The 25,773-nt window shown below is 54.8% G+C and overlaps 10 protein-coding genes across 10 annotated transcripts; 3 read left to right on the top strand and 7 right to left on the bottom strand.

Moving 5' to 3' along the window:
* Nucleotides 1-217: 217 nt before the first annotated feature.
* Nucleotides 218-1,023, top strand: BDP81DRAFT_394616 (uncharacterized protein; the record flags this gene model as incomplete). The annotated part of the gene is made up of 2 exons (XM_060587984.1): nt 218-371; nt 434-1,023. The coding sequence occupies 2 exons, from the start codon at nt 218-220 to the stop codon at nt 1,021-1,023; spliced, it is 744 nt and encodes a 247-aa protein (XP_060444565.1).
* A 107-nt stretch (nt 1,024-1,130) lies between these two features.
* BDP81DRAFT_489000 (uncharacterized protein) lies at nt 1,131-2,095 on the bottom strand (the record flags this gene model as incomplete). The annotated part of the gene is made up of 2 exons (XM_060595250.1): nt 1,131-1,909; nt 1,988-2,095. The coding sequence occupies 2 exons, from the start codon at nt 2,093-2,095 to the stop codon at nt 1,478-1,480; spliced, it is 540 nt and encodes a 179-aa protein (XP_060444564.1). The 3' UTR covers nt 1,131-1,477.
* Nucleotides 2,096-4,409: 2,314 nt separating this feature from the next.
* Nucleotides 4,410-5,809, bottom strand: BDP81DRAFT_406758 (uncharacterized protein; the record flags this gene model as incomplete). The annotated part of the gene is made up of 2 exons (XM_060588987.1): nt 4,410-4,895; nt 4,976-5,809. The coding sequence occupies 2 exons, from the start codon at nt 5,807-5,809 to the stop codon at nt 4,803-4,805; spliced, it is 927 nt and encodes a 308-aa protein (XP_060444563.1). The 3' UTR covers nt 4,410-4,802.
* A 736-nt stretch (nt 5,810-6,545) lies between these two features.
* Nucleotides 6,546-9,005, bottom strand: BDP81DRAFT_31735 (uncharacterized protein). Its single transcript, XM_060584252.1, has 3 exons — nt 8,770-9,005; nt 8,541-8,697; nt 6,546-8,485 (listed from the first exon to the last, which is right to left on the bottom strand). Exons 1-3 carry the CDS (start codon nt 8,823-8,825, stop codon nt 6,695-6,697), a joined length of 2,004 nt encoding a protein of 667 aa, XP_060444562.1. The 5' UTR covers nt 8,826-9,005; the 3' UTR covers nt 6,546-6,694.
* Nucleotides 9,006-11,490: 2,485 nt separating this feature from the next.
* On the top strand, nt 11,491-12,363 carry BDP81DRAFT_31694 (uncharacterized protein). Its single transcript, XM_060584210.1, has one exon. It carries the CDS (start codon nt 11,620-11,622, stop codon nt 12,256-12,258), a length of 639 nt encoding a protein of 212 aa, XP_060444561.1. The 5' UTR covers nt 11,491-11,619; the 3' UTR covers nt 12,259-12,363.
* An 827-nt stretch (nt 12,364-13,190) lies between these two features.
* Nucleotides 13,191-14,493, top strand: BDP81DRAFT_31707 (uncharacterized protein). The gene is made up of 2 exons (XM_060584221.1): nt 13,191-13,492; nt 13,618-14,493. Exons 1-2 carry the CDS (start codon nt 13,487-13,489, stop codon nt 14,248-14,250), a joined length of 639 nt encoding a protein of 212 aa, XP_060444560.1. The 5' UTR covers nt 13,191-13,486; the 3' UTR covers nt 14,251-14,493.
* Nucleotides 14,494-15,840: 1,347 nt separating this feature from the next.
* Nucleotides 15,841-19,999, bottom strand: BDP81DRAFT_31674 (uncharacterized protein). Its single transcript, XM_060584194.1, has 4 exons — nt 19,965-19,999; nt 16,611-19,840; nt 16,459-16,515; nt 15,841-16,407 (listed from the first exon to the last, which is right to left on the bottom strand). Exons 2-4 carry the CDS (start codon nt 19,598-19,600, stop codon nt 16,014-16,016), a joined length of 3,441 nt encoding a protein of 1,146 aa, XP_060444559.1. The 5' UTR covers nt 19,601-19,840; nt 19,965-19,999; the 3' UTR covers nt 15,841-16,013.
* Nucleotides 20,000-21,127: 1,128 nt separating this feature from the next.
* On the bottom strand, nt 21,128-22,613 carry BDP81DRAFT_320414 (actin-like protein 4; the record flags this gene model as incomplete). The annotated part of the gene is made up of 2 exons (XM_060584523.1): nt 21,128-22,500; nt 22,559-22,613. The coding sequence occupies 2 exons, from the start codon at nt 22,611-22,613 to the stop codon at nt 21,128-21,130; spliced, it is 1,428 nt and encodes a 475-aa protein (XP_060444558.1).
* Nucleotides 22,614-22,941: 328 nt separating this feature from the next.
* BDP81DRAFT_428760 (PIG-P-domain-containing protein) lies at nt 22,942-23,855 on the bottom strand. The gene has a single exon (XM_060590457.1). It carries the CDS (start codon nt 23,789-23,791, stop codon nt 23,042-23,044), a length of 750 nt encoding a protein of 249 aa, XP_060444557.1. The 5' UTR covers nt 23,792-23,855; the 3' UTR covers nt 22,942-23,041.
* Nucleotides 23,856-24,081: 226 nt separating this feature from the next.
* On the bottom strand, nt 24,082-24,653 carry BDP81DRAFT_428759 (uncharacterized protein). Its single transcript, XM_060590456.1, has one exon. It carries the CDS (start codon nt 24,633-24,635, stop codon nt 24,366-24,368), a length of 270 nt encoding a protein of 89 aa, XP_060444556.1. The 5' UTR covers nt 24,636-24,653; the 3' UTR covers nt 24,082-24,365.
* Between the last annotated feature and the right edge of the window lie 1,120 nt (nt 24,654-25,773).

The following is a 25,773-nucleotide window of genomic DNA, read 5'->3' as shown; positions in this document are numbered from 1 at the left end:
GTCGTGTCTCTTTTTGCTGCGATTCTAGTGGCCGCTTCGGGAGTTTGAACAATTGACCATCGCACTTGTTTCCGAATATTATCGTCGTCGTTGTCGTCGGTCAGCAGCTCTGCGGAACAGGGAGCTGGTAGTGCTAATAGGGGTGGTACACCAGAAGAAGCGGTTGGACGAAAGGCAGAGAGGAAGGAGGGAAAGTTCCAGCAAAAGTCGCCGAAATATGCTACTGCACGGGGCCCAATCTCCCTCCCACGCGCTGGAGGCGGATCAGCACCAGCATCCGCATCCGCAGGCGAGGCAGCTAAGGCGCAAACGAAAAGCTGAGTCCCAAGACAACGAACGTTTGTCCAAAAGGCTCAGTCTTTTGAATTTAGGTACGTCGACAACCACAACACGACAAGCTTTCTTGCCGTTTTCATACTAACGCATTATGCAGAGAAGAATGGCCAGAAGCTCTATGTGCCCGTGGAGGAGCCGACTCCGTCTTCAAACATCCCAACCCCCGCAGACTCGTCGTCAGCCTCCACATCTCCCACCACCCGTCGCCGACGTCGTGATCGCAAACCGTCCGTCGATGAAGAAGTGATGCAGCTCGACGACTCCAAGCACAAGGTCTACATCTACAATATTGACGATGAACTGTCTTCCTCCGAGAGCGAACCCGACGAGGGCAAGCTGGTCTTCCTCCCTGACATTGAGAAGCACCTCCGCCAGACGCGCATTCCTCCCTCCATTTTCGCCAACGACGAAGGCCAGCTTGCTGGCATGCAGGTAGTCCTCTACAACGAGCCCGCATCCTTGACGGTGCCTCGTGAGCAGGACAGCGTTCGCAAGGCCATCGTCGAGTCACGCGCCCGCATGCGCGAGAGGCAACGTCTCGAGCGCGAGGGCAGAGGCGCCCCAGTGCAGATGCCTCCGCCCTTCGTCTCTCAGCAACCCGTAGACGCCATCATTCCGGACCCCCAAACTCCGACCGGGATGTCGGTACCTGTAGACTACGATCCCGACGCCATGGATATGGATTAGGGAACCCTTGAAGGCAAGTAATGATTGTGTATTTTAAGACGATACCCTACGCCGTCACGAATGGGCACGTATTGTTGCGAGACCCCCGGCATCTTTAGCCAGGTCAGCTAGGCGTTTTCATTGGTATCATTTCGATTCGTGTTGGTAGAAGTTACTGCTTTGTACAATTGACAACAGTTATTTGCAAAAGCATCCAGGGGCCCATCTATTTGGACATGCAGCCTCGATGTGTGAGATCTGACAGCTTTTTGACGGAGAAATCACATCCTAGTGAAATCCCATCTTCAGCTGCGCACTCCCGTCTTGATGATTTCCAGCCTCATCTCGCCTTTGTTTCGTCTTTAAGCGGCAATGCATATTCCTCCTACGCTTCGAAAAGATCGCCATCGCAACAACGTCAAATCACACGCTACTCCCCTCCCCTCCGCTCCCGCCTCAGTGATCGCCCTCTGCCTCACTGCGCCCTATACGGGTACGGCTGACCGGTATGGTTCGCCGCAACAGAGGCCTGCGGCGGCGTGACGCCGTACTCCTGCGACGGTTCGACCTTGCTGCCGCCGTCGGGCGGTGCGTACATGGGGGGCCGGGCCGAGTTGGGATCGTAGGTCGGGGGCGGCATCCCCTGCATGCCGTAGTAGCCGCCGCCCTGGGCCTGCGGGTGGGTGTTGTAGTACTCGGGGCGGTAGGTGTTGTAGGTGGCGGCGGGCCAGGCGTACCTGCTGTCGACGCGGGCGAGCTGGGCGCGGCTGAAGAGCCAGCGGTGGTAGCCCAGGGGCAGGAGGCCCTTTCTGAGGCGGCGCTTGCCGTGGGCGTAGCCTATGATGAGGAAGGCTGCGAAGAGGGTCGTCATGCCGAGGAAGACGGACCACTTAACGATGACGCCCGTCTATTTGGAAGTAATGTTAGATTACGGTATGCTTGAGAGGTTTGTCGCAGAGTGATGACTGGTTGTGGATGAACTTACCCGACTGTACCACCATGGAATCGCTCGTCCATTCTGTATAACCCAGCCGGGAGGGAGGTCATTCGAGTTGACCACGGTCTGGCGAGTGCTCAAGTAGGCGGCGTCCATCTTCTGTGAATGTGACTATGGTAGGAGTGCGGTTCGCCCCTTTGCGTATTCCCCCCTTTTTTTTCTTCCCTTCCTATCCAGTTCCCCTCAGTACTGGTAGACGTCGAGTCTATTTCGGGTTGGAACCCCAAGCCTTTTGATGAAAAAGGTGACGAAGTATTGCTGGAAAAGGCTGCAGATCGACTACGCCAAAAGAGGACGAGACAAGTCGAGAGATAAGACACCCTGCTGCTAAAGATTGGCACAAAAACGACCGCGGAGCAAGGGTAGCTGTGAGTGTGTACGGAGTATGTTGTGGTGAAGGAACTTGGCTTTGTTGCCAAGACTTTTGAAGTGCAACGGGTAGATGATATATTTGAACCAGCAGGAAAACTGGCCCAGAACAAATAGAGTAGGAGGAAACTTGGAGTAAACAATACGGGAGAGGGAGGCCTGCCTGCTTGCCAGCCCAGCCCCAACCACTGATACAAGAAATGACACCCCCCGGCTTGGATCGTCCAGTCCCCTCTCTCTGTTTTCCTGTTCTGTTCAGTCTGTTCCCCCAATTTGCTACCTATTTTGCTCGGACATGGGGGGTGGTCGGTCGGCGGCCTGCATTGTTAACTCTGTTCTCCACGACGCATGGCTGGTGCAGGGGAGAGCGAGTTTTGGGAGGTTGGAAGGGTGGAAACCGGGCCAATTGGCTGAGGTGTCGCTGTCAACAGTGGCCCCACACGCGTCCACGGGTACCTTAAGGTAGTGGGGACCACTGGGACACTGCTCTTCGTTCGCTCGTTGCCCGCGTCGGGGAGCGCTGCAGCAGCTGCAGCAGCACTGCAGCTGCGTGAGGTGGAGAGGGGGGGGATTGAGGTGGCGGCTCGTGCAAATCTGCGGCAGCGCTGAAGCATCAGAGTCGTTTCATCCACCTCGGGTCCCGAACGGCGAACCACCCTACGACAAATAGTGCCCAATCACCCATTGGTGATTGAGAAGGCTTAGAGGTCCCTTCTGACAGCCTGTGTATCTGTAGTGTGTCCGTACTGAGAGGGAAAGAACAACAACAACAGACCACCACATCACGCATTGCGAACACAAGGCGAGACGCTTTCATCGTACACGAGACACTGGACTCTGGATATGAACGCCCCGAATTCTCAGCCTCCAAGTGAACCCGCTATCGATACCACCTCACCTTACTTCCCAGCATAGTTGTCCAGAACAGGTCACCAACGGCGTGGTATAGGCTCTTCAGATAGGGGAACCGAACAGGCGGCGACTTGTCGTGCTTCAAACCAACTCACTCATTGACTGTCCGAGACCCCCGTCCTCGCTCTCGCTCACTGTGCCCCGCTACCTTATCATCCACCTTCAGCCATATCAGACAAGTGATGGCCCTGCTGGTGCTTAAGAGTCGAGAACTACCCAATCCCACCGGCCGAACACGACGAGGTTGAGTTCATCGGAACCCGTTTCGCGCGTAAACGCCAGCGGAGGCACATTTCATATCTTCGTTCTCGGTTATAAGCATCACGCAATGCTTCCGTTTACGAGTTCCTTTTTTCCTTCATCCTCGCTCCCCTACCACATATCCGTAAGCCAAAAACTCAGAGAGGAATTCTATCTGACTTTGCAATAACGCGTAATACCACTCGTAAGAACCCAGGGCGAGTAAGAAAATAGCTGGCGTACGTAAGGCAGCCCAAACTTACCATAAGCGACCAGACCCAATATCCGACCGTTACTATCCAAACCTCGACAAAAACTCTACATTACGGATACTGAACCCCCAACGGGAACATCGGATCAATCGGCTTGCGTCAGCCACAACTCTCGTCAGCCGATCATGGTTCAGCAAGGCGAGAACGAACATGGTGGGTGTGAGCTTGTTCAGTGTAGGTAAGTGAGTGATGGATGGATGGAAGGGGGGGGGGCCTGGAAGTCGGCTCACTTACACACTTCATCATCATCACTCCCGCCCTCGCTCAAGGTGGTAAGGTACACACTGACACACACAAACCAACACGGGCCCTCAGTAAGGCTTAGCAGAAAAAGAAGAAGCGTAAAGATGAAGCTTGATCGTGAGGCCAACACCGCCATGCAATGAGAATCAGTCGGGGGTATATCCTTGTAGAAACATCGTCCCACGTCTCAATATCTTCAGTCCTCTACACCACCATGTCTTCAGAATGGCGTTGCTACCACCATAGTATGTTGAAGAAACAAGCTTGGCCGGCAACCACTCGCCAAAAAAAGCACAGGCACCCTTTTTGCCGCCTTCCACGTTCAGACCGAATTGCCTACACTGGCCACCCCCCCCCCCCCCCCCCCACCCCACCCCAAAAAGAGAGACTCCATCAACAGGGCTAGATGCAGAGTAGGTAAAACACCAAGAAGGGAAAGAAGGAAGGAAGCAAGCGAGCAGCATATTCTCTGTAGCACCTGCGGCCGCGGAAGGATACTAACACAGCTTATGTTCCTCTTTTCTGTGCTTTCCATCGCCTCGCAGCTTGTGTTAATCCGAGATGTGAAAAGAAAAATCGGCCAAAAGAGTCCCGAGCTGATGAGCCAAAAACCCTCGAGCCTAGTATGAAGACGTCACGTAGTCTGTGACCCGTGTGCCCGTCGTCGTCATGTACCACGGATATGTCCGCCTCGTCTCGTCTCTAATCGCCAACGACAACGGCAAGAAGAAAACGAGCAAGTGAAGAAATCCGCTATCCGCTTCGCATCACCCGTCCCTCCACCACCCGATATCCTCATCATAGCCGATAATCTCAAAGTCGATATTCATACTCCGGAGCATCGTCCCCATCGTGAACTCCTGTCTCAAAAGTCAGCAAAACCTCATCCTCTCCTTCCCCTATTCCCCATTTCTCCTTACGAAGAAAGAAGATAACTCACCTCTTCCTCTTCCTCTTCTTCCTCACCCTCACACTCACCGTCACCGTCACCCTCACCATCATCACCCTCCCCCCACTCCTCACAACCCCTCCCAATCCCAACACCCTTCTCCTCCTCCTCCATCATGCCCCTAAACCTCACCTCATCCTCCCTCCTCGCCCTCCTCCAAGCCTTCAACCCTCCCATCCCCTCAACCCGCTCCCTCGACCCCTCAAACACCTCCTCCGCCGCAATCCGGCTCGCCGCCCTCCACTTGGCAATCAACTCGACAAGCTCCTCATCCGTCTCCCCTCCTTCACCCGCACTCTTCCCACCCACAGTACCGATCCCAACGCCGCGGATCCGCTCAGCCTGCCGCAGAATCTCCTCCCTGCCCTCCGCCTCCCTCTCACTCTTCTTACTACCACCAACGAGCCCGGGAGCTTGTGTCCTCCTAGCAACAAAGGACCCAGCCGCCGCCGTCGTCCGCAGTGGCGAAGGCGAAGCCCCCGTCTGCGAGATATGAGGTCGCGGAACGCTAAAGGGCCGACGTGCAGGCGTAGGCGTAGGCGTGCTGATCGTCTGTTTCTGCTTCGCGGGCGTCGCCTTCCAAGTGCCTCCTTGCCGTGGTGTCGTCGTCGTGGTCGTGGCAAGACCGCTTACTCCTCCCGTCTTCACGCCGGTGGTCACCCTCGCAGATGGCGATGACGCTACCGCCGCCGCGGTGATGCCCTCCCGGTTCCGATCCGGGCCTGGGCCTGGGTCTCGGTCCCGCACCAGGGGCGACCTAAAAGGTTTCCGGAGCGTCTCGTTTGCCGCGTCGACACGTCGGCGTTTCGCTGCCGGCGTAAACATTGCCTTTTTTGATTCGGTGCCCTCTTCCCTTTCCCCAGCAAAGATAAGCCCTTGTCTTTTTTTTTTTCCTTCCTTCCTGAATCGTGCGCGTCGCCTGTGCTTGTCACAGAATGTGTTGTGGAAGGAGCCGCATTTGACTGGGGCCGTGACTTGTTCGGTGAGGTAGGTGTAGCTGGATGCTTTTTTACACCGTAGGCTGCCTCTGCGGACCTGCAAGCAGACGCGCCCACGCGCCACTTTTCGACTTTCAGATTTGAAGTCAGTTTATGTCATGCTTACCATGAAAACGGATGTCACCATGCCGTATCAAAAGGGCACATTCAGCTCGCGTTATCCACGGGCCGCGCCGCGAGACGGTCTCAAAGTCACTAGCGCCAAGATCTTGGCTAATCTCTATACACACATCACGGGTCTGGATGAACACGCACGATTGTAGATCAACAGTTCATTCCCACTATTCAGCCATTGCCTTCAGTAATCTACAAAAATCACGCCAAACGCCCCGAGATCCTCCACCTTCTGCTGCAGGCCAGTTTTCCATGCTTCCAGTCATCTCACATGTCCGTGTGCACATCAGTCTCCCATAGCCGTTTCGAAGACGAAGAGCAGTGCTCATCAGTCCGAATGAAGAAAGAGAAAAGAAGAAGAAAATGAATCAAACCCTGTCCGTGGCCGATGTTGCGCCTAGCAATGCAGCATGATCCTCCGCCAAACACAGAGATATAGAAGAGAAGGTGAACTAAACATCTTACGTGACGCTAATGCCGTGAAGTGAAAAGAAAGAGGTATCATAGAACCAAGTGCACTCCATACATGGTCTGAAGGAGGCCAGAATGCAGATGAATGGTACAGATAAGGCGTCGAAAAAAGAAGAGAAACTTGAAATCAAGAATCTACCCGGATCCTCTTGGGTTCGTTTCCTGACTCAGGACCGTCGTGCGGACCGTTGGCGCTGATCTCAGGACTCTTGCGCTTCGAGGTCTGATTATCGTCTCGCAAGAAGCTAGGACCGGAACCAACGACTGGAGTCGCAAAGTTCAACGGACTGGGCAGTGTGTTACTATCGCTGCCGCCACGAGCATACCATTCCGGATAAAAGCTGCTCGGGCTGGGCAGAAATTCGTTATTTAAGAATCGGGACGGAAGGGCGGAAACGGGTGTGTCAATGTTCATATTGTTGTTTTGTTGCGGGGGTGGGCGAGCAAACGGGTTTGGCGGGCCCGTGGCGCCAGCTGAGAGGAGCGTTTGAGCTGACGGGGATGGCGGCGGCAGAACCATGCCGGAAGAGTGCGAGTCGGATGCATGGCGCCGAGTCGTCTGGGTTGTGGTATCTGTCGAGTTACGAGGAGAGTTTGACTCGGCAGTTGCGCTACCGCCATCCGAAGGTTCGTCGGGAATCTCCACCCTCAAACGGGGACGCGCACCACCACCAAGCTTTATACTATTAGTGCGAGATGGCGGAGTAAACATTGTCTCTGGGATTGACGATACGGAGATGTTGCGGCTTTTGTTTAGAGATTGAGTGCTGGCGCGCGGAGGCATGGGCGGAGAAGTCGTGGAACCATTGGTCCGAGATACTGCGCCAACATCAACTGACTGAGAGCGGTTACCTTCAACCTTGATGTTGCTCTGATGATCAGGGAACGGGGGCCGGTTAGGTTCTGCCTTTATGCTCTGCTCAGAGGCGAATGAAGCCAAGTGCTGAGACAGGATGGAGCGGTTCTCGTCAATGGGAGTGAAGATGCTGTGCTGCTTGCGCTGCGGAAGCTTCTTGATCGCGCTGTCAGTGTTGAGCAGAGGCGGCTGAGGTCTTTGAGGCAGCTCAGATCGTGGCTCCATCGGCGCAGGCATCTCTTCAGACTGCGGCGGCGAAGGCTGAGGTTGTTGCGGCTGCTGTTGGTGTTGAGACTGAGGTGGTTGCGGCTGTTGGTGTTGCTGAGGCTGGGGCGACGAATGCGGATGCTGCTGCTGCTGCTGCTGGTGCTGTTGAGGCTCAAGTTGCTGTGGCTGTGGCGGCGGGGGTGAGACGTGAGGTGGTTGCGGCGGCAATTGCTGAGTGGGAGGCTGTGGCGGAGACGGCGAGATCCGAGAAACTTGAGGCCCAGGTCCTTGCGGACCCTGCTGTTGCGGATAGTTTGGCGGCATGGAACGGCGCTGGTCCTCCATATGCTGTTGCATGTGCGGGGGATGATGGTTGGGCGCGTACGAGGGGTATTGAGGTCCATGTTGCTGGTACTGCTGGGGGAGTCCGTGAGGCATGTTTGGCGGCATAGTGGGCTGGCTCTGGGGATTGTAGATGGCGGGGTTGGGCATGTAGGCAAATCCATTGACGGGAGGCTGCTGAGATCCGGGAGGACCGACGGGTTGAGGGCCCATGTTCGGTCCCATCCGGCGGATGTCCTGTCGAGAACCAGGCCGTGATCCCATGCCAGGCTGCGGGGTGTGGCCGCGCTGCACGGGAAGGCCATGGTGTTGCGGGAAAGGCACGCCATTAGGAATCGGAGGTGAAGCTGAGGGAGTGTGGTGTCGCATATGAGGGAAAGGCGCTTGTCCTTGAAATTGAGGCGGAATCATGTGAGACTCTTGGGGCGGCGTGCCTTCAGGATCCTCATCTTCGTCCTCGTCGTTGCCTCCGTTGAAGTCTGAAGGGCCCTTGTGCTCATTCGGGCCGCCATGCTGTCTCAGGGTTAGCGTTACGCATTCGCGACCTGGAAGGAATGGAGAAGCTCACGTATGTGTATCTGGTGATCATCTCCCGCATATCCGTGGAAGAATACTCATACAACTTCTTGTTGCTGCCGAATATAAAGACAGCGACGTCCACGGAGCAGAGCACGGAAAGCTCATGCGCCTTCTTGAACAAACCGCCTTTTCTCTTCAGAAAGGTGCTATACGCGACGCGACAGTCAGCGAAAAGTCCAAGGGTATGATGGCGAGGGATAGTCAGGGCGCAAGCTTACACAGAGCGGTTCCTGTCATCCTTGATGGCCTTGATCTCAATCTTTCTGCGTCCCATCTTGAATCAGATGCTTTGGGTGGGCTGTCGACGGGTGTGAGGCAGCGAAACGCGTTGTATGGAGGCGAAGACGTTGTCGAGACGAGCGACTTCGTTGCCGATCAGCGATGTCGCGGCGGCGGCGTCGTCGGCGAGGTTCTCAGCCTTTGCAGTCGCGATGTAGGGTCGACTGGTCCTAGGCGATGGTGAGGGTGAAGGTGAGGGTGAAGGTGAGGGTCTCGAGGAGGCGGGAGACGGGTTGAAGCTCGTCGGAGGAGGGACTCGAGCTGGATATATCTGATCCCAGCGACTAGCTTGGCTGGTCGAGGAAGCGAGGTGGAAACAAAAGCTAAGCCGGGGAGGGCTGATCGCTTTTATCTAGATGGGCTGGCTCGTGGGCAGTGGTTCCGAACTGGCGATGCGTCAGTCAGTGGTTGCATGGGACAAGGCAGCGCATCCCGGGAGCAACGGTCTACGACAAGCGGTGGGAGGTGAAGGCTGTCAGAACAGGGGATGGAGGTGAGAAGACGACGCATCAAGAACGTACATTGATCCCATTACAAGAGCAGATGCGACAGGTTCTGGGATGGACAGGCGATGTGAGGTGCAGGTCGATGGGGCTGAATCTGGCGTGGATGATTCTAATAATAGACGCGATCGTGTTCACTTTTTGGGTGCGGGAAGGCAGGACAGTTGAAGGAAGGAAGGGGGAAAAAAAGAATAGGAGTGGGTGGTGGAGGGGGAAGTAACAGTATTAGGTGCAGCAGCCAGCCCGGTATGGAGTGCAGTACCTCAGGTGTAAGGTAAGGTCGTAGTAGCAGGAGCAATGGGGGCAAGGCAAGGCAAGGCAGGACAAGCCCAGTGACGAAGAGTGTGTAGCAGCAGCAGCAGCAGTAAATGAGTTAGTGAGCACTTCCGTCCAGTGAGGATGCGGCAAAGAGATGGAATAGGTGGAAATTGGGGAGCGGGAGCAGCAAAGCAGAAGCAGTGCGGCAGCGCAAGCATCAGCAGCATCAGCAGCAGCGGCAAGCCAGCAGTTTGGAGACGACGGGAAGGGAAGGGGGAGGGGGGACGAGGACGGAAGGTGGGTGACAGGGGATGGGGGTCGATGAACGAACGAATCCTGGGCCGAGGACGTGACTGTGGACCGGGGGAAGGAGCGACTGGACTGGACGAGGAAGAAAAAAAAAAGGGACCTGGAACGGGAGAGAGAGAAAAAAAAAAAAGAGTGGATGATGTTGGAAAACGGGGCGGGGGGGTCCGGTGTACTCCAATAAACCCTTGCTCTTTCCACCTAAGGTAGGCACTTCAGGTTGGTCTCTGATCACTGTTCCGTCTTACACTACGGAGTACCTACCTGTTGGTATACATACCCCTACTGGGAGAGTCTGAGTAAGGAAAGGTCGCTGATTGCTCCCGTCTGCCGCGTCCAGAAGCAGAAAGCACAAGGCGAGTCGGCGGCGGGCCAGCGGGCCTCTCTCTTCTTCCATGTCTACGGAGTATCTAGTGTAATGTCTCCAGGCCCTGCCAATTCCATTGCAGTTGGATGTGAGTGGACCAGTCGGCACACATCAACCATACTTGCCGGGCTCACCTCTCCTGAGTGTCTATGCAAGAAGCCTCCCTAGTAACCTAGGAGCCTAGGTAGATACTAGGCCGGTCCTGTTCTCACCTTACTTGCGCCGTAGCACTTCACCTTCGTCCTCACCACCACAGACAAGGCAAGGTCGCGAGGACTCTTGGTGCGTGCGTTCTGATGACTAGGGGTCCTGGTGGCCGTTGCGGACGCTCGTGAAACAACAATCTGAGGAGGCAGGGAATGAGGTCAAGAGCTGAGACTGGTCGCGAGCACTGTGTGGCGCCTGCTGATTTCTGCTGGCCATTACCGTGCCGAAACGCAAAATCCACCAACACCCTGCGCACTGTCTCAGGGTCTGGTGGGTCTCCCACTTGTACCCACCCCACCCAACTAAGGTACCGGCCCCGACTTCGACGGCGCTACCGCTAGTGAGACACTGCAGACAGGATACATGTGGCAGGTGTCGTCGAGACATCTGACGTCTAGCCGACGTGAGGTGCGTGCGGTCTGCGGCTTTACAACTCTTGCGGAAACTGCGAGGATGATTCCGGCGACACTTCCCTCACCTTCTCTCTACACTACCTACCTACCTTACCTAAGTACCTCAGGTACGGATAGTTTCTACCGCCTCTTTTCTCTCATTGCGCGAAGAACCTACTCTGTAATACCACGAGCAGACTACGAGCAGACTACACCAAGACCCAGAAAGTCTGAAGATCGAGACCCCCAAGACCATCTCTAGCGGAGAGCATTGACATTCCGCAAGCCTCGACCTGGTCACTCCAAGTGGACTCGACATGCGCCGGAACTCAGAACCGGACTCCTCCCTGGACCTTGCTCATATCCCACGAGTTACAAGTTACAACCCATCACCGATTCACACAATCACCACTCACCAACATCGCCGTCCATCCCTCGCTCGCCCTGCCGGTACCACCCACACTTGCGCACAAGTCCCCGTCCGCCCGATGACCTAACGGCTTACTCTGCACATCCTAAGCAGAAGCATAACGCCGTAAGGCCATGAGGTAGGGATGGAGGCCGTCATCAAGTACACCAAGCACCCAAGCAAACAACGTGCCCGGGCCGCATATTGAGCCTCTCCTTCCCACCGCAACCTCCGACCGCGCCGCCATCGCCGCCGGCGCAGGAACGCAACCATCACTTGCATTCAGGGCCAGGCACAAGTTACAACCGGTGGGACGCCGCGGGTACCCACAGAAGGAACCTGCCACTATGAATCGTGATGCTCAGCACAGACCGCGGCCCTCCTTCAATGGCCTAGGTACTGTGTATCCGTACCTACACCAAGACTCCAGGGACCACAAGCACGGGAATCTGTCATCCATTCTCCATTGTGCCGAAACCGACTCAGCCCTCCCGATATCATGTCCCGGCATTCAGTACCCTACTTCAGGTTGGACAATTGAGTTCGAGGTCCAGCCTTGGCGTCAACGGGTCCTGCGTTTCTACGCTCCTGTTGTCTATCTGCCCCTTTTCTTACACCTAGCCCTTTGTCAGAGTCTGAGAGCCCTCTCCCTCCCCTGGCCGACGACAAAGCGAGGCCATCGCCAAACGGGCACTTTTCAAGGTCCCAATCACCACCTCACCCATGCAAGGTACCTAGCCGTCGAACCCCCTCCCTGGGGTCACGGGTGGACCATGACCATGCTCCCGCATCTCAAGCGTGAACAAGAGGTGGACTGGGAGAGGGGACTAATACCAACCATCCCCTCGGCAGACTATTCCACCGACAGGACAAGGCTTCAAAGGGAACCCTACATATCATCCCAGCACGCGGCATTCCCGCCGAAGGTGCCTGTCTGTATCCGTACGGTACAGCTGCCAAACCGGTCACTGTCAGGGCCATTTTGACAACGTCCGTCCGCTCCCACGGTTCTCAGCTGTAGATCTCGCTTCACATGCATCTAGGCCCCCCTCCCTCGCCTACATACATCCCGCGCCTGTTTGACGAACCCAGTCGCCCATCATCTCGAATTAGATCAGGTCCCCACCCTCAACGATACCCCGCGTCCATGATGACAATCTTCCCTTGGAGTTCCCAATGGTTGCCCTGGGTCATGTCAGGGCCCTTTTTTCCAGAACGCCCAGAGATGGTTGGACGTTCGAGAAACACCAACTCCCCCACTTCTGCTGGGCATCTCCAGCTTGAACCATTGTCTTTGGCTGACAAGCTTCGCGGCGACGGGGGCCTTTGCTTTGGAATCACTGATAACAATCCAGAACAGCCCTTTGCCAAGCTCTGTTTCTCCAGGAAACAACCTCTCATTGGAATCTATGGTACGCAGTCTCCTCGTCCAGACAAGTCTGCTACCGATATTGTATGACTGCGAGCGAAGAAGACGACCCAAGAAAGAGACCAAGTAACCACTCGGAAACTCCCCTCTTCCTCTCGATCTCCTCATGCGCGCCTACAATCCGGCCCTTTCGCCAGAGATGTGATCAAGATATCCCGAATTAGCAACTTCATCTTGCGTACGCCGTACGGCGACATCGACAAGTCGAGTAAACCCATGTCGGATGTTCCGTCTCGTCACAAAATTGGTTCGTCCGTCTACAGAGCACCAGTCGTCTAGTTCGTCCGGAGAAAGAATCAAGCTAAAGCAAGGTAGAGCCGATAACCGCTGTCGTCGCAAAATTCACAATTATGTCTCCGTCCCATCATCAACCAGCAACACGCCATCCCACCTTTTTTCATTTCTAAATCGAAATTTAACCATATCATTAAGTTAAGCGCCGGCCCATTCCCAACGAGCATGACGCTAGTCCAACATCTCGGAGCCGGGTTTGGGGATGGGGGTTGGGCAGAACGAACGAGAATGCTTGACTTCACTTCTTTCCCCTCCGGCACGGTGTACCCACCCCGGTCAGGTTATCAAAAAACTTGCCGTGTTCTGAAGCGCAAAAGAGCCTCTTGTATCCCATCCATCCACACACACACATCACTTTCCCTCTCTCTCTGGGTTGTGACGGTGTGAGCTCGACATGCATGTTTCTTCGAGGCTAGCAAGAGACCGAAGGTGTTCCTGGGTGCAAATCCTAAGCCGATTGGCCAAACGCACCCTATGATCCAAGAAGCCCTATGCAGGTTGGTGGTGCAGACGTGCAGAGGTGCTTCTCCCCTCCCCCGTGCCCCCCTGGCGAAGTCGTCTAAAAATAGGTTTATTTTTAGCACAACACTTGGCGTGCATATGCTTACCTCTTGCTCCGCAGCCACGCGACCCGGCGACCGTTTCTCTTCCCCCCAAAAGCCAAAAGGACTTTTCGAACCACGCACGCACGCACGCACCAGCGCATCTCGGGAGCCAATTATCCCCCCTGGCCCTTTCACGATTACATGTCTTTCCCGACTTTACATCTGGGCTTTCGGTGGGTAAAACTCATCTGTTCCACCTCTTGTACGTCTTGTCCAATGTTTCTGGCGCCGCAAAACTAGGCTGGGTTTTGGAGAAACCATGCTCTCACACACCTGGCTTGGCAGACGTCTCTCTGAGGAGGCCCTTGTATAACCCCAACCACCAAACCCATCATCATCATCATCGTCACCAACCACATGTTCATTGCAACACGCATCCCACCGCGTCCCCCATCCCATCCAATCCACACTTTTTCTTCTCATCTGACTTTGACTTCCCCCCCCCTTTCCCCCATGCCCTCCCTTTCTCTAATCAACCACAAACGGCTCTCAACCCCCCTCAAACCTTGCACGGATGGATTTCACACCTACGTCAAGAAAAGGCCCAAAGCAACATCGATCTGGCAAGCCGGAACAAACACCCCCAACGGAAACAAGGCCTGACCTATCCTTTTCCAAACAAAAAAGCCTTGATCGTTTCGGGCGTCTAGAATGCACCTTTGTTGGAACCTATTGTAATCTGTGTGTCCCTCATCCAATCCCCCCCTTTTGACGTTCCCTCGTTCGAGGTTTGTTCCTTGTCTACAGAGTATCAATCTCCCTAAATTAGCCCGGTCAACGTCCGCGTTTTGCCCGATTCGCCAATCTGAGGAGACTTGACGCGCGACGAGAGTTCTGGCCATCAGACACATTGATACAACAATCCCGGATTCTTTCCCCCCTCCCCTTCTCTCCCCACCCTTGTTGTATTTACCCTTAACCTGTCTTTGATCTTCCCGTCTCTCCAATCCATGTTCATCTTTGCCGCATCTAGTCTCCCGGCAACCTACCCATCTACCTACCCATCTACCTACCTTACCTCCTCTCAACCTCCATGTAATCATCGGACCATGCTAGCCTCTTCCAAGAGCCTCCTGTCCCCCATTCACCCAACCGCCCACACTAGACTAGGTAGCTACCCCGACTGTGATATGCAACGTTCAACCGGGGGTTCTCCAACCTCGGGACAAACGTAAGCTGGACCTGCACACACACATACACATCTCACTGCAGAGCAACGACGCACATCACCGGAGCGGAGAAGACAGCAATAGTAGCCACTTGTTGACTTGTTGAAATGAATTTCCGAGTTTGTGATGGAGAGCTACCCACGCTTTCGCGGCTGTAGCTAAACTTAACAACACCAGACGCCGTGCCGATGCATCATTACATACTTTGCTTAACCGCTTTGCCAAACCCCTCTTCCCCCATTCGATTCGGCCCTCGTTTTCCCTAGCTTGCCGTGACGTGAAGAGCAGTCCATTAATCTGCCCCCGTCCAGTTGACAATGTTGATCAAGCCATTCCAAACCCCCCAAGCTCAAGGCTTCATTCACCTCCCAGAATTTTGTTTTTGTCATAGTACACACACCCTTTTGCTTTCCCCCTTGATTGTCGGAATGCATGGTGGTTCCAATTTTGGATTGTTCGGTCCGACCTCTTGTATGAGATTTCTCTGGTCCAAACGCTCGCAACTAGCCCAACCTTCTTCAACATGAACTCCCAGCCTGTTCATTGGGCCTGAACCCCTTGCGTGAAATCGCTTGGCATAGCCCTATTGTTAGCAACCGGGGATGGCTGCGAGTGGGGTTCTTCCCCGTTCTGGAACGTTCGTCGGTAGTTAGGCGACCAAGCTGCAGCATTTGCTGTTGATTAATTGGTAAGCGCCGGAAACAGCTACCGGCCGTCCGGTTCGGAGGCTGTCTGTCGTCTCAACCGTATTTTAGTGTCCTGCGCTGCAACGTCTGGTCCGTTGTAGCCTCTGACAACTGCCACTTTCCGCCGTCCGAACTCGACGTCGTCTCGAATTGTTCATTGCCCAGGAGAACCGGCTCCAGCAGCTGGGGCATTGTAGGTACCGAAACCGCCATGTTCTGCAATGCCGTTGTCGGTCTTCATCGTGCCGTTAAGCATAGGACAAAGCCTTTGCGAGGGTTAGTATGCGTGTGTATGGAAATGAGGTTAAGCTGATGGGGGAAGTGGGGAAAGAGAGGAGAGAGAAAGCAAATTGAGTAGGCAATGAGAGGAAACGGTGGAAATAACTCAAAACCGCCAACAAACATGGAGTGGTGATGGCCAAGAGAACATATGCTTATATGACCTTGGTGCTCATACTGCTGTTGTGCCAATAGGGCTTGGAAGTGTACTTGTTGTACTTGAACTTCTTTGCTTTTGGCTTTGGGGGCTGTTTTGGCTGTCCCTTGGACGATGCTCGCCTATTGGCCTTTTCTTTTGAGCGGTCGCGGCTCTTGTGCTTCCGAGTCTCGTCGCCTTTTCGCTTTGGCGGGGCTGCTCTTCGCCGGCGAGCCCTTAACAGAAGCTCCCGCTTGAGAACCCAGCGATTGTTTCCCCCACGTCTGAACATGGTCCAGAGATCTGAACTGGGACGGGGAGGTAGAGGGAAAGCAAAGGGAGCAATACTTTTTGTTTGTCTTGATGTGTCCGACTTGTCCACAATTGGCGCACTTTCGGGTTGTGCCGGTAGCAGCCCGGTCTGCTTCGGGGGACCCGGCGTCGAGCCCACTCTTGGAACGGTGGAGTCCTTTTTGTTGCTCTCGTCCGATGCGTCGCTGTTTGTTTCGGTTGAGCCGTTCAAGCTCCTTATCAATCCTGCTAGGTGGTCAATCAAGTGTCCAGCATCTACGGAAGGATAATGCCTACTCAACCAGGCGACGGCGGTCGTCATCTGCGACACCAGTCGGCCGTCCTTCGTAGATACTAAACACGAGATTATGTGAGCGGGGAGCGCATGAAAGTTGAATAGTAGACCTGAAAAGGGATGAGGAGGGGGAAATCGTGGTGGGAGTTCGTACTTGAAATCCTCCAACTCCAACTCCTTCTTTCTCTTGATATAACGGTCTATTATCACAGGGTCTTCAAGGATGATGACCTTTTGCTCGACAGCACCTTGATCATTGAGAACTTCTCGGGTGATCTTGAGTTTCCTTCGCTGGTTCCGGCTAGTTGATGTCGTCAGGCCGGTAATTTGACTCATTCCTTCGTCGGCATGATGGGCGGGGGTCTGGGCTTGTTGGGGGTTGAATCGGTCGTCTTCGTCTGGTGGCAGGGGGACCACGAGGTCATCGTCCTTCTGTGTGCCATCCTCCAAACTGTCTTTTTGCTTGTCCCAAATCTCGCGAATGCCTTTTCTGTACATGGCTTCTTGCTCCTTGACGTTGTAAGCGTGGCCGTTGTTCGCCTTTCGCTGTGCATCAGGGTGGGCTGCCATGGCGTCAGCTGCAGTGGTGTGGGATCCACCTTTCTGGACAGTCTCGATGTAGCCGCCCTTCATGGAAGTCCTGATGAAACTGAATCCAAGGCCGTGGCCAGTCGGGTCTCCTTGTCCGTGAAGCTTGAGCATGGCCTTGCCAGCACACGCATCGATGAAAGCCTTGCTGGTTTTCCATGGCGCCATCTTGTCTGCCAGTTTTTCTTCGTTCTTCTCGGCAGCCTTCTTACTACCTTTGGCAGTGCCTGCGCCCGTGCGATCGTCGTCCTCATCCTCGGCAACCTCTTCGTTATCGTCCTCCAAGTTGACGTTGTTAGGGTCGAAACCAGCGTCTTCCAGCATCTGCATGCCCAGCTGCATACCGTCAATCAGGCAGACGTCTTCAGGCTTGATCATCGCTCGTATTGAGTTCTCATCCATAAGAGTCTCCCCGGGTCTCAAGCCCCAAAGTCCTTTCTCTACTTTGGCGTAGGATAGGAACTCCTTGAGTTTTTGCCGGTTTTGAGCGTCCGTGGACTCGGCAATATGCTTCGTCACCTCTGATAAGTTCACCAAGTTGTGCTCGTTCCTCCTCATCATGCGGTACGAAATCATCTTGATTCTGTTTTTCGAGGCATTCGTGACCTTTCTGGAGTGAGGGCCGGGGACCTCAACACTAGGAAAAGTCTGGCCAACAACGTAAAGATGATCAATCTTGTGTAGGTACCAGTTGGCTCCGTCGACGCCCGTTGAGCTGCGGACACAGAGGAAGTCTGTGGACCGCGGCTTATGCTTGAAGATGGGCGCCCGGTACATCTGGTTGTGCAAAGTAGGCATCGTTTGGCCGACTTCAACCTCACCGAAGATGGCGAAAGGCGATCTGTCTTCGGGCAAGAGGACGTGCGATTCACCAATCTCCATCTTTGGTGGCGTCTCTTCGTCATCAACCTTCTTTTTGCGATAATAGTTAATGACACGGTTTCCCATGCCAAAGTTGGAGAGGACGGGTGGCGTTCTCTCACAGTACTCGAAGAGCACAGCCGTAGAATTATCCGTGATGCCCAAGTCCCTGGTGGTTTTGAAGACCTCATGAGCCTTCCCCTTCATGGTCTTGCGCTTATGGAAACCCAACTTGCTGAACCTGACCGTCTGACGTTCATGCTTTCCAAATTTGAAATGAGGCCGGTGGAAGCCATCGCGTCGAATGTCCAGCTTGACCTTGTAGAACGGCCAAGCCAGTTTAAGCGCAGGCATACTGTGCTCGACGGCAAGATTCCCCAGAGTTGCCCTGACCTTGTGTTGGTGGTTCTCCTTGAGCGCCTCGTACGCATCGTCATTGGACATATTGAAGCGAGAGGATAAGTCGGGTCTCAGGTGACCGTTCGCCATACGCGTCATCTTGTGCTCCACGCGTTGACGCTTGGGGCCACGCTGTGATTCAGCTTCTTCCAGGAGAAGATAAGGGTCGTTCAGATCGAGAATAACACGCTTGGAGGCGCGCTTTGTCACATCCTCAAACGAGTCGAAGGATGGTGCTGTGAATCGAGGGATCTCTGGTAAGCCCTTTGGCGGTGGCGGACGCGCCTTCTTCTTTGGTGGCGGTTTTGGTTCTTCATCTTCGAGGAACTCAGCCTCCCAGTCGAAGTCAAACGCATCATCATGAGCACGCTTGGCAGAGGCGGCCGCGGCTGCCTCAACTGCAGCCTCCTTCGCTTGTTGGTCGTGGAAGTCTTGCTCAGCCTGCTCGATGCGGATGGACCAGTCGTCGCAAACCATCTCAATATCTTGAAGCGTAAATCCCGCCACTGCTTCCGAATCGGACTCTTGCTCCAGATTAAACTCTTCAGCCTCAGCCTCGTCTGAAGACTCTTGTGGAGCGCAAGGCATGAGCCCTCTAGACTCATCGTCGATGCGTCTCTGCTTACGAGTCACAGTCGCGGGTCCGGGGATGCGGAAAAGCTTCTCTTGATCGGCGGCAAGATCCAGAGTGAGCTTAGAGAAGATGAGGGTCTTCGGCTTCTTGGTGGGCTTCTTCTCAATCCAGCGGGCCTTCTTGGGAGGCAAGAGTTCGTTCCATTTCAAAACCACACCCTTCTCCCAAGTCGGCCAGGCTTGCTTGACCAAATCTTCAGCAGTCTCAGCTGGAGCGGGAATCTCGGGATCTTGGTTGGCAGCTTCGTAGCCAGGTTCGGGATCGAAGTTGATGTCGCGGTATCGTGATGGATCGGCATCGTCGGGATCGTGAACGTGAGGAGCTGGCGATGGCGGACCAGGGACTTCAATCGGGGAAGATGGTCCATCGCCAAACAAGTCGTCGGTGTCGTTACTCGTACCTCCGTCATCTGTCAGACCTGGAACGGACAAGGAAGTGGCAGCGTTGCCTTCCTCCTCCTCCGGAAGATCGTCGTCACTGATATCCTCGAAGTCTTGGGCATCGTCAGCCTTCCCAGACTGGTCGAAAGGTGTGTCATCGATTTTAATTCCAATATCCTCGCCATTCTGGAACTTCGCGAGAGTCTTCTCGATTTGCTCGTCGTCCTGAGCATCGCGCGCCTCCTCACTGCGAGGAGGGGATTTGGGAGTGTCGGCGCCCATGTTGTCGATGCTTGCACGAATATCCACCCTCTGGCACCTCCGATGTTGTGCGCCGACCTGTTTCGGTTCTATACCATGCCTCGCGTTGTGTTTTCCGATGCGTCGGGATCAGCGTTCGTTCGTTCGGAGCTCGTGAAGTCGATGGGGCGACGCGTCGGTCGGCTCTGGGGAAGCAGGAGGGAAAGTTCACGTAGAGCCGCAGAAATTTGGGTGACTCAGGTGCGATTTCTGCAGGGGTGCCTGAGGTGTCAGTTGTTAGCCAATTACTTTGCTTCGAGGAAGGCAGCAATGGCCAGTGGCCCGTGCCTGCCCATTCTACCCCAGGCGGCCATCGGCAATGGGGTTTGTTTCTGTCATGCCATACCTAAGCTCGATAGCGGCGGAGGGAGGTATTGCGTTCCTGACGCAAAGTTGTGCAGGCGGATGTTTTGATGATTCGGTAAAGTGAAGTGAGAAAAGTCTGCTCTTGGGTGACGATATGGCCAAATGTGCTTGCTGTGATGGAAGTGCCGTTTGATGATGAGGAATGCGGAAATAAGTGGTGTGAGAAGGTGAGAAGCTGGTCGCCGCGGTAAGTCGTCTAAGGTAAGGTAGGTCGGTAAAGTGTTGGGTGTGTGCAGGAGAGGATTTATTCAAGTAGGTGTCTGGCTGAGAGAAAGTCCAGTGAGGGTGTCGATGGACGGGACGGTAGAAGGAGGCAAGAGTGGGTCGCGGTCACTTACACGGAAGGAAGGAGCAAATGCCTTGAGGGATACCTTCCCTAAGGTATTTCCGGATGCCCAAGGTAAATACATATATGCTGACATGTTCGATTTCTACAGTCTCCTATACCTGAGATATCAATCAAGGTGTCGCAACTTGTCCACATCTATGATCATCAACGAGTTTATTTGCGCAGTGAACAAGGCGCTACCCTTTTGGCCTTTCAAGACATCCATCTCCACATCAATCGCTTTCTGCACCGATTTCCCCAGAATCGCTCCTTCACCAATACGGCATAGCGCAGAGCCAAATATGCTTCCATTCACTAAGGAGCAGGACAAAGTGCCATGTTCACTCTACCTACTTGTCCATTGTCTACCCCAACCTTGATTGCGGGTGGCTGGCTCAAGGATCGACCCGCAAGACAAGATCTGATGCAATAGTCGCAACTACACAATCCACAGCTATAGAACCGTAGAACCGTCGCCTCCATGCCGATATTCAAGTACGGACCTGTCCAAATCGCTGCAAAGGGAACATGGTGTACTCAACATTCGTTTGAAACGTTTTTGTATTTCTCACAATCTGTCCATCTCCGATGAAGGAAAAGATTGCATACGCGTACAGATAGCATCATTCCAAAGACGGCTTTAATGCGAGGTAGTCTTTTGACGCCCACCGTCTCCTCCCCTCTGATAGTCAGAAAAAAAGCCTTTTGTGCAAACTCCGTACGCCCTTTTCTTAGTAACGAGAACGATGACCCTCCCGCCATACTCCTGCTACCTTATCCTAACTTTGATCCCCGCGGTCGTCAAATGACGGCAATCACTTGCAGCGCTTCTCAACGATGCCGACACCGTTCTCCTCGTACTCCTTGCGCGAGATCCACATCTGGTGGAAGGTACCCAAGCTGGCCAGGATGCTGCCGCCGATCCAGGCGCCGAAGCGACGCTCGCTAGAGAGACCGGCCGCGTGAATCTTGATCTTGAGGCCAGGGTACATGGCCGTAAGCTCGTTGTTCAGACGGTCGTTGAAGCCGTTGAGCAAGCTGGTGCTGCCGGTGACCACAATGTTACCGAGAAGGTTGGGGCGCAGGTCGACGTCGACAGCATTCAGGGCGGCGCGGATGAGCTCGGGGATCGTCTGCGACTTATTCAGTCGGAACTCCTCGTTGGTAGTCGGGAACGCCGCAGTCTCGTCCCACATGCCCTCGGAGACCTTGTACCGCTGCTCGCGCCACATCTGGTTCGCGCCGTTGGGGAACTCGAACACACGGCCGGGTTGCGTCTTGGCGAACTCCTCGTTTTGCGGCACGGCGTACTTGCCGGGTCCGCGCCAGGTCTCGACTACTGATTCCTTGAATTCCGTAAGGAGACGGTCGTCCTCGTAGGTGCGGAAGGAGTCGCTGATGGAGAAGTCGAACTTGCGTTCCTTGAACTGAGCAGGAGCACCTGCATCGACGGGGGTCTTACTCTCGACCATGAATGTAGGAACGGGCTCGATCTTGGGCTCTGAGGTCTCCCACAGGCTGCGAATCTGGGATGACAGCCACAGGCCACCAACAGGGGACTTTTGGATGGATCGCTTCAGGACCATACCGTCGTGGATAGCCGTAACCGAAGTGTTGGAGCCGCCGACGTCAATGACCAGGGCGCTCGCCTTGCCAGCGGCAAAAGCTGCCAGAACAGGCGTTCTGCTAAGCCAAAACGCAGGGCAGCCCCAGTTCTCCATGATAATCTCGATAGCCTTCTCTCTGGACTTGGCCGAGTTCCACGGCGCCTCGGTCATCAGGAGCGGGTTCTCCTGGAGGGCCTTCTCTTGCGACTCCACGTCCTCCATGGCGACGTCGACGTCGCCGTTGGCCTCGCCTCCCTCGACTTCCTCCTTCGGGTCATCGTTGAGGCCGTTCTTGGAAGGATGCGTGGGGCGTCCAGGCTGAAGCCGTGTGATGAGCATGTGCTCCCAGAGCTTGTTGGCGACATCCCAGTCCTCGACAACACTGTCGCGCGTCATATAGTTGCGGACCTCGAGGTCTGCCCGGGGGATCAGGCACTCGTCGCCGAAGACGGTCGTCGGGGTATCGGAGGAGCCAACGCGGCCGTAGAAGGACGGGAAGACGGACTTGGGGACATCCTCGCCAGCAAAGCCGGCGCGGGTGCTGCAGTAGCCTGGGTCGAGAACCAGAGCGGAGACCTCATCTGTTCGCGATGGTTAGATTGGGCCACGCGTAGAGTACAGCTGGAGGTGAGCATTTACCTCCTCCATAGATATCGGTCGGCTGGACGGCCGATGACAGCGGTTGTTGGGACATGATTGCGATGAGGTATGTGAAGCGACAATCCACCGAGATAATTGAGATGGTTCGAGGGCGGTGTGGTGGGCTGTTGCGATGCTTCGCTCGATTGAAAGTCGCGTCTGGTCAAAATTTGGCGCGGTGGTTGGAGGAAGGTGCAAGGCTGAGATTCCAGCCACACCCCACCGTGTCATAGCGCGACACACTGTATGAGCTCTCGGTGAGAGGAGCTATTGACCGAGCAGGGGTGTCTACCGTCAAATTACAGAATCGTCACATCCCACCATAAGCATTTGAGTATGGCGTCTAAAGAGCGGCGCCTCAGTAGGAGGGTTATTTCATTCCCTTCGATTTTTTGAAATACAATACGACTATGACACTCGCGCGCCACTGGGTATCTCGTTTTTGGTTGTATTCGATTTCCATTAGTTTATTGGTTCAAAGCTTCATGTCACAATGTACTCGTCCTCTGACTCGAAGTCTCGTCCCTCCCCGTAGAGAACTTCACACGCGCCGGCCAACGGTATATCCATCACAGCATCCGTTCCCTCGTTCCATATGTTCTTCCAGTCGTACCCTCCCCCCGGCAACCTATGATCTCTCTTATTCCTCGACCTCTTCTTCGGGTCATCCCTCAGCCGTCCCTTGCTGTCAATGACCCCAATCTTAGAAGCATCATCCACCACCGTCTCAATGGAATTCAGCGGCAGCGTCAGAATCTCCGTGTTGTACGCCGCGAGCGCAATGTAAATGTAGACCCCCAGCATCGTGAGGAAAGCCGGGATCGCGAGCGACCACCAGCGGTTCGGATAGTAGTAGATGCCCAGCGCGTGAAGGAAAGGCGAGGGCAGGTAGGACCAGAGCAGGTAGACGAGGAAGGTCAGCGTCGAGAAGAGGTACAGCACGAAGCCGTAGTACTCGTAGGTCGGCACCTGCGGCGACGCGCGCGGCAAGGGCTCGAAGTCGTCGTCTGAGGCATCGGGGGTCGTCGGTCGCGAAGGGCGGAGGAGCGACGTCAGCGACGGCGAAGGGGGTAGAGGGGTCGGCGGGCGACCGTAGAAGGGGGGCGCAAAGTAGTTTAAGTTGTGATGCAGGGGTCGCGGGGCCGGTAGCTCTTCGCCGTCGTCGCTGGACTCGGAGGCGAAGGATTGGTTGTCGAAGAGGAGTTCTTCTTCTTCGTCGGAGGAGAGAGACATGTTGGGCGAGAACGCCCGATCCAGTTAGCCCTCTGCTATCAATGTTGCGACAGTGGAGTTTGTGGTGTTGCAAGAGGCAGAATTGCGATTTCCCCAGGTTGGCTCCAGTGGAAACCTAGAATTGGCCCTGTCTGTCCCGCCCCTGTCCAGGATGCATGGAGTAGTGGGGCCGCTTCATGCTCAAGGTCGGCGCCGATTAGGTAACTTTCTGAACCTCCGTCTTCACCAAACTCTTGGTCTCATTCTTCCTATTTCATTCTGTGAAGCTATCAGGTCACGCAACTCATATCAGTCTCACGAGTGAGATTTCTCATCGGTAAGAAGACGGTTGTAGATATCTATGCAAATAAGCATAAGTTCTCAAAAAGCTTGTCTTGTATTAAAATCCCACCCTTTCTTTATAGACTGTACATGCCTAGACCAAGAACATGGCCGTTGCGATGAGCATCGCAATCTACTTTCACGAGTCTCGAATAACTGAAATCTATTTTCTTTCCCTCGAGATCCCACCAGTCAGCTGCTTCCTCCATTTTGCATTGTTGATACCCTGCGAGTGACCAGCCCCTACCTTCTCTCACTCCAAACGCAGCAAGAAGCAAACTATTCCCACGGAAACACACGTCTGCATCATCTCCCCCCAAACGCCTGTCGAAACCATCCTACTCAGAAAAGTCAAACAAAATCCCAGCAAATACAATCTCCACGAAAGGAAACAAAACAACTCACCTCTCCTACCCTCACCTCCCCTCCTCCCCCTCGGCTCAAACCAAACCCGATTCCTCAACCCATCCCTCACCCTCACCGCCGCCGCCCACATCAACCCGAACCGGACGCTATTGTGCATACTACACGCCACGATCCCGCACATCCGGCATCGAAAGTACACGGCATACGCCCTCGACCGGCAAAACGTGCACGCCGGCGGCAGCACCCGGTTATTCATGTCCTCCACCTCCCACGACGCCGGCAGGTGGTGGTTGCACAGCGGGTCCTCGGCGTGGATCTCGAATACGGGCCAGGCCCGCGGTGCTCCTGGTCGCCTCCCCTCGCCCGGGCGCGCGACGGGAGGAGGGCGGCGTCTGGCGGCGCGGCGTTCGGGGCGCCATTCTCTGGTTTCTGGCTGGATTTGACGGAAGGTGAAGTCCGTTGTCAGTGAGACGTTCTACACAAAAGGGAGGGAAGGTTGTTGTTTGAAAACGTACCTCGGTGTTTCTGCCGTCTGGGTAGTACATGATGATACTGAACCGTCCCCTGCCCTGTCGGAGACGAGCTTCTTGATCCATGTTGTGTACGTTGCGCTGATATATGAACGGTATCTCTCCCATGGGTTGGAAACCTTGCACTTGCGGCTGGAGAATTTCTACACAGGTCAAGTTAGTCCCCTAAATCTCGTTGATAACTACAGGCGTGGAGACAGTAGTCGGAAATAAATCGATGAGGCCGGTGTCGATGAAGAACTGTACCGGCGGAGCAGGGAATGGCACAACCACAGGCTGGATCGCAGCTGGAAGTTATACCCCCTTTTATAAATATCGCACGTTTCCCATCTTATGACTGGCCGTGGAGGGGGAGTCACTTACCTGCGGGTAAAGGCTCCCACAAACCATCATTATTTGCTTGCGGAAAAGGTTGAGCTTGTGGTCGAACCTGCGGCGGAGGCTGTGGTTGCGGTTGAACTTGAGGCGGCGGAGGCGGAGGCTGCTGCAGTATCCCCGTAGGAGTAAAAGGTCGACCGTCTGGCATCAGATAACCCTGCTGATACCTCGTCGCCCGATCACGCATATTAACACGGCCCCTAAACCCCGTCCCTCTGCAATTCTGAATGCAGCCTCGAATCCACCGTCCGCCGCACGAGAAGCAGAACTCCTCGCCGCACACGCACCTACAAGTCTTCTCGTCAGTCTTTTCAAACATCCCTCTCCCTTTTCGTTTTACTTTCCACAATTGGGGGGGAGGGGGGAGGGGGGAGGGGGGAGGCAAGA

Source organism: Colletotrichum phormii (genome assembly GCF_030913505.1).
Source record: "Colletotrichum phormii strain CBS 102054 chromosome Unknown BDP81scaffold_11, whole genome shotgun sequence".
Taxonomy (NCBI): Eukaryota; Fungi; Ascomycota; class Sordariomycetes; order Glomerellales; family Glomerellaceae; genus Colletotrichum; species Colletotrichum phormii.
Note: the sequence above shows the minus strand (reverse complement) of the source record. Positions and strands in the feature narration are given on the sequence as shown.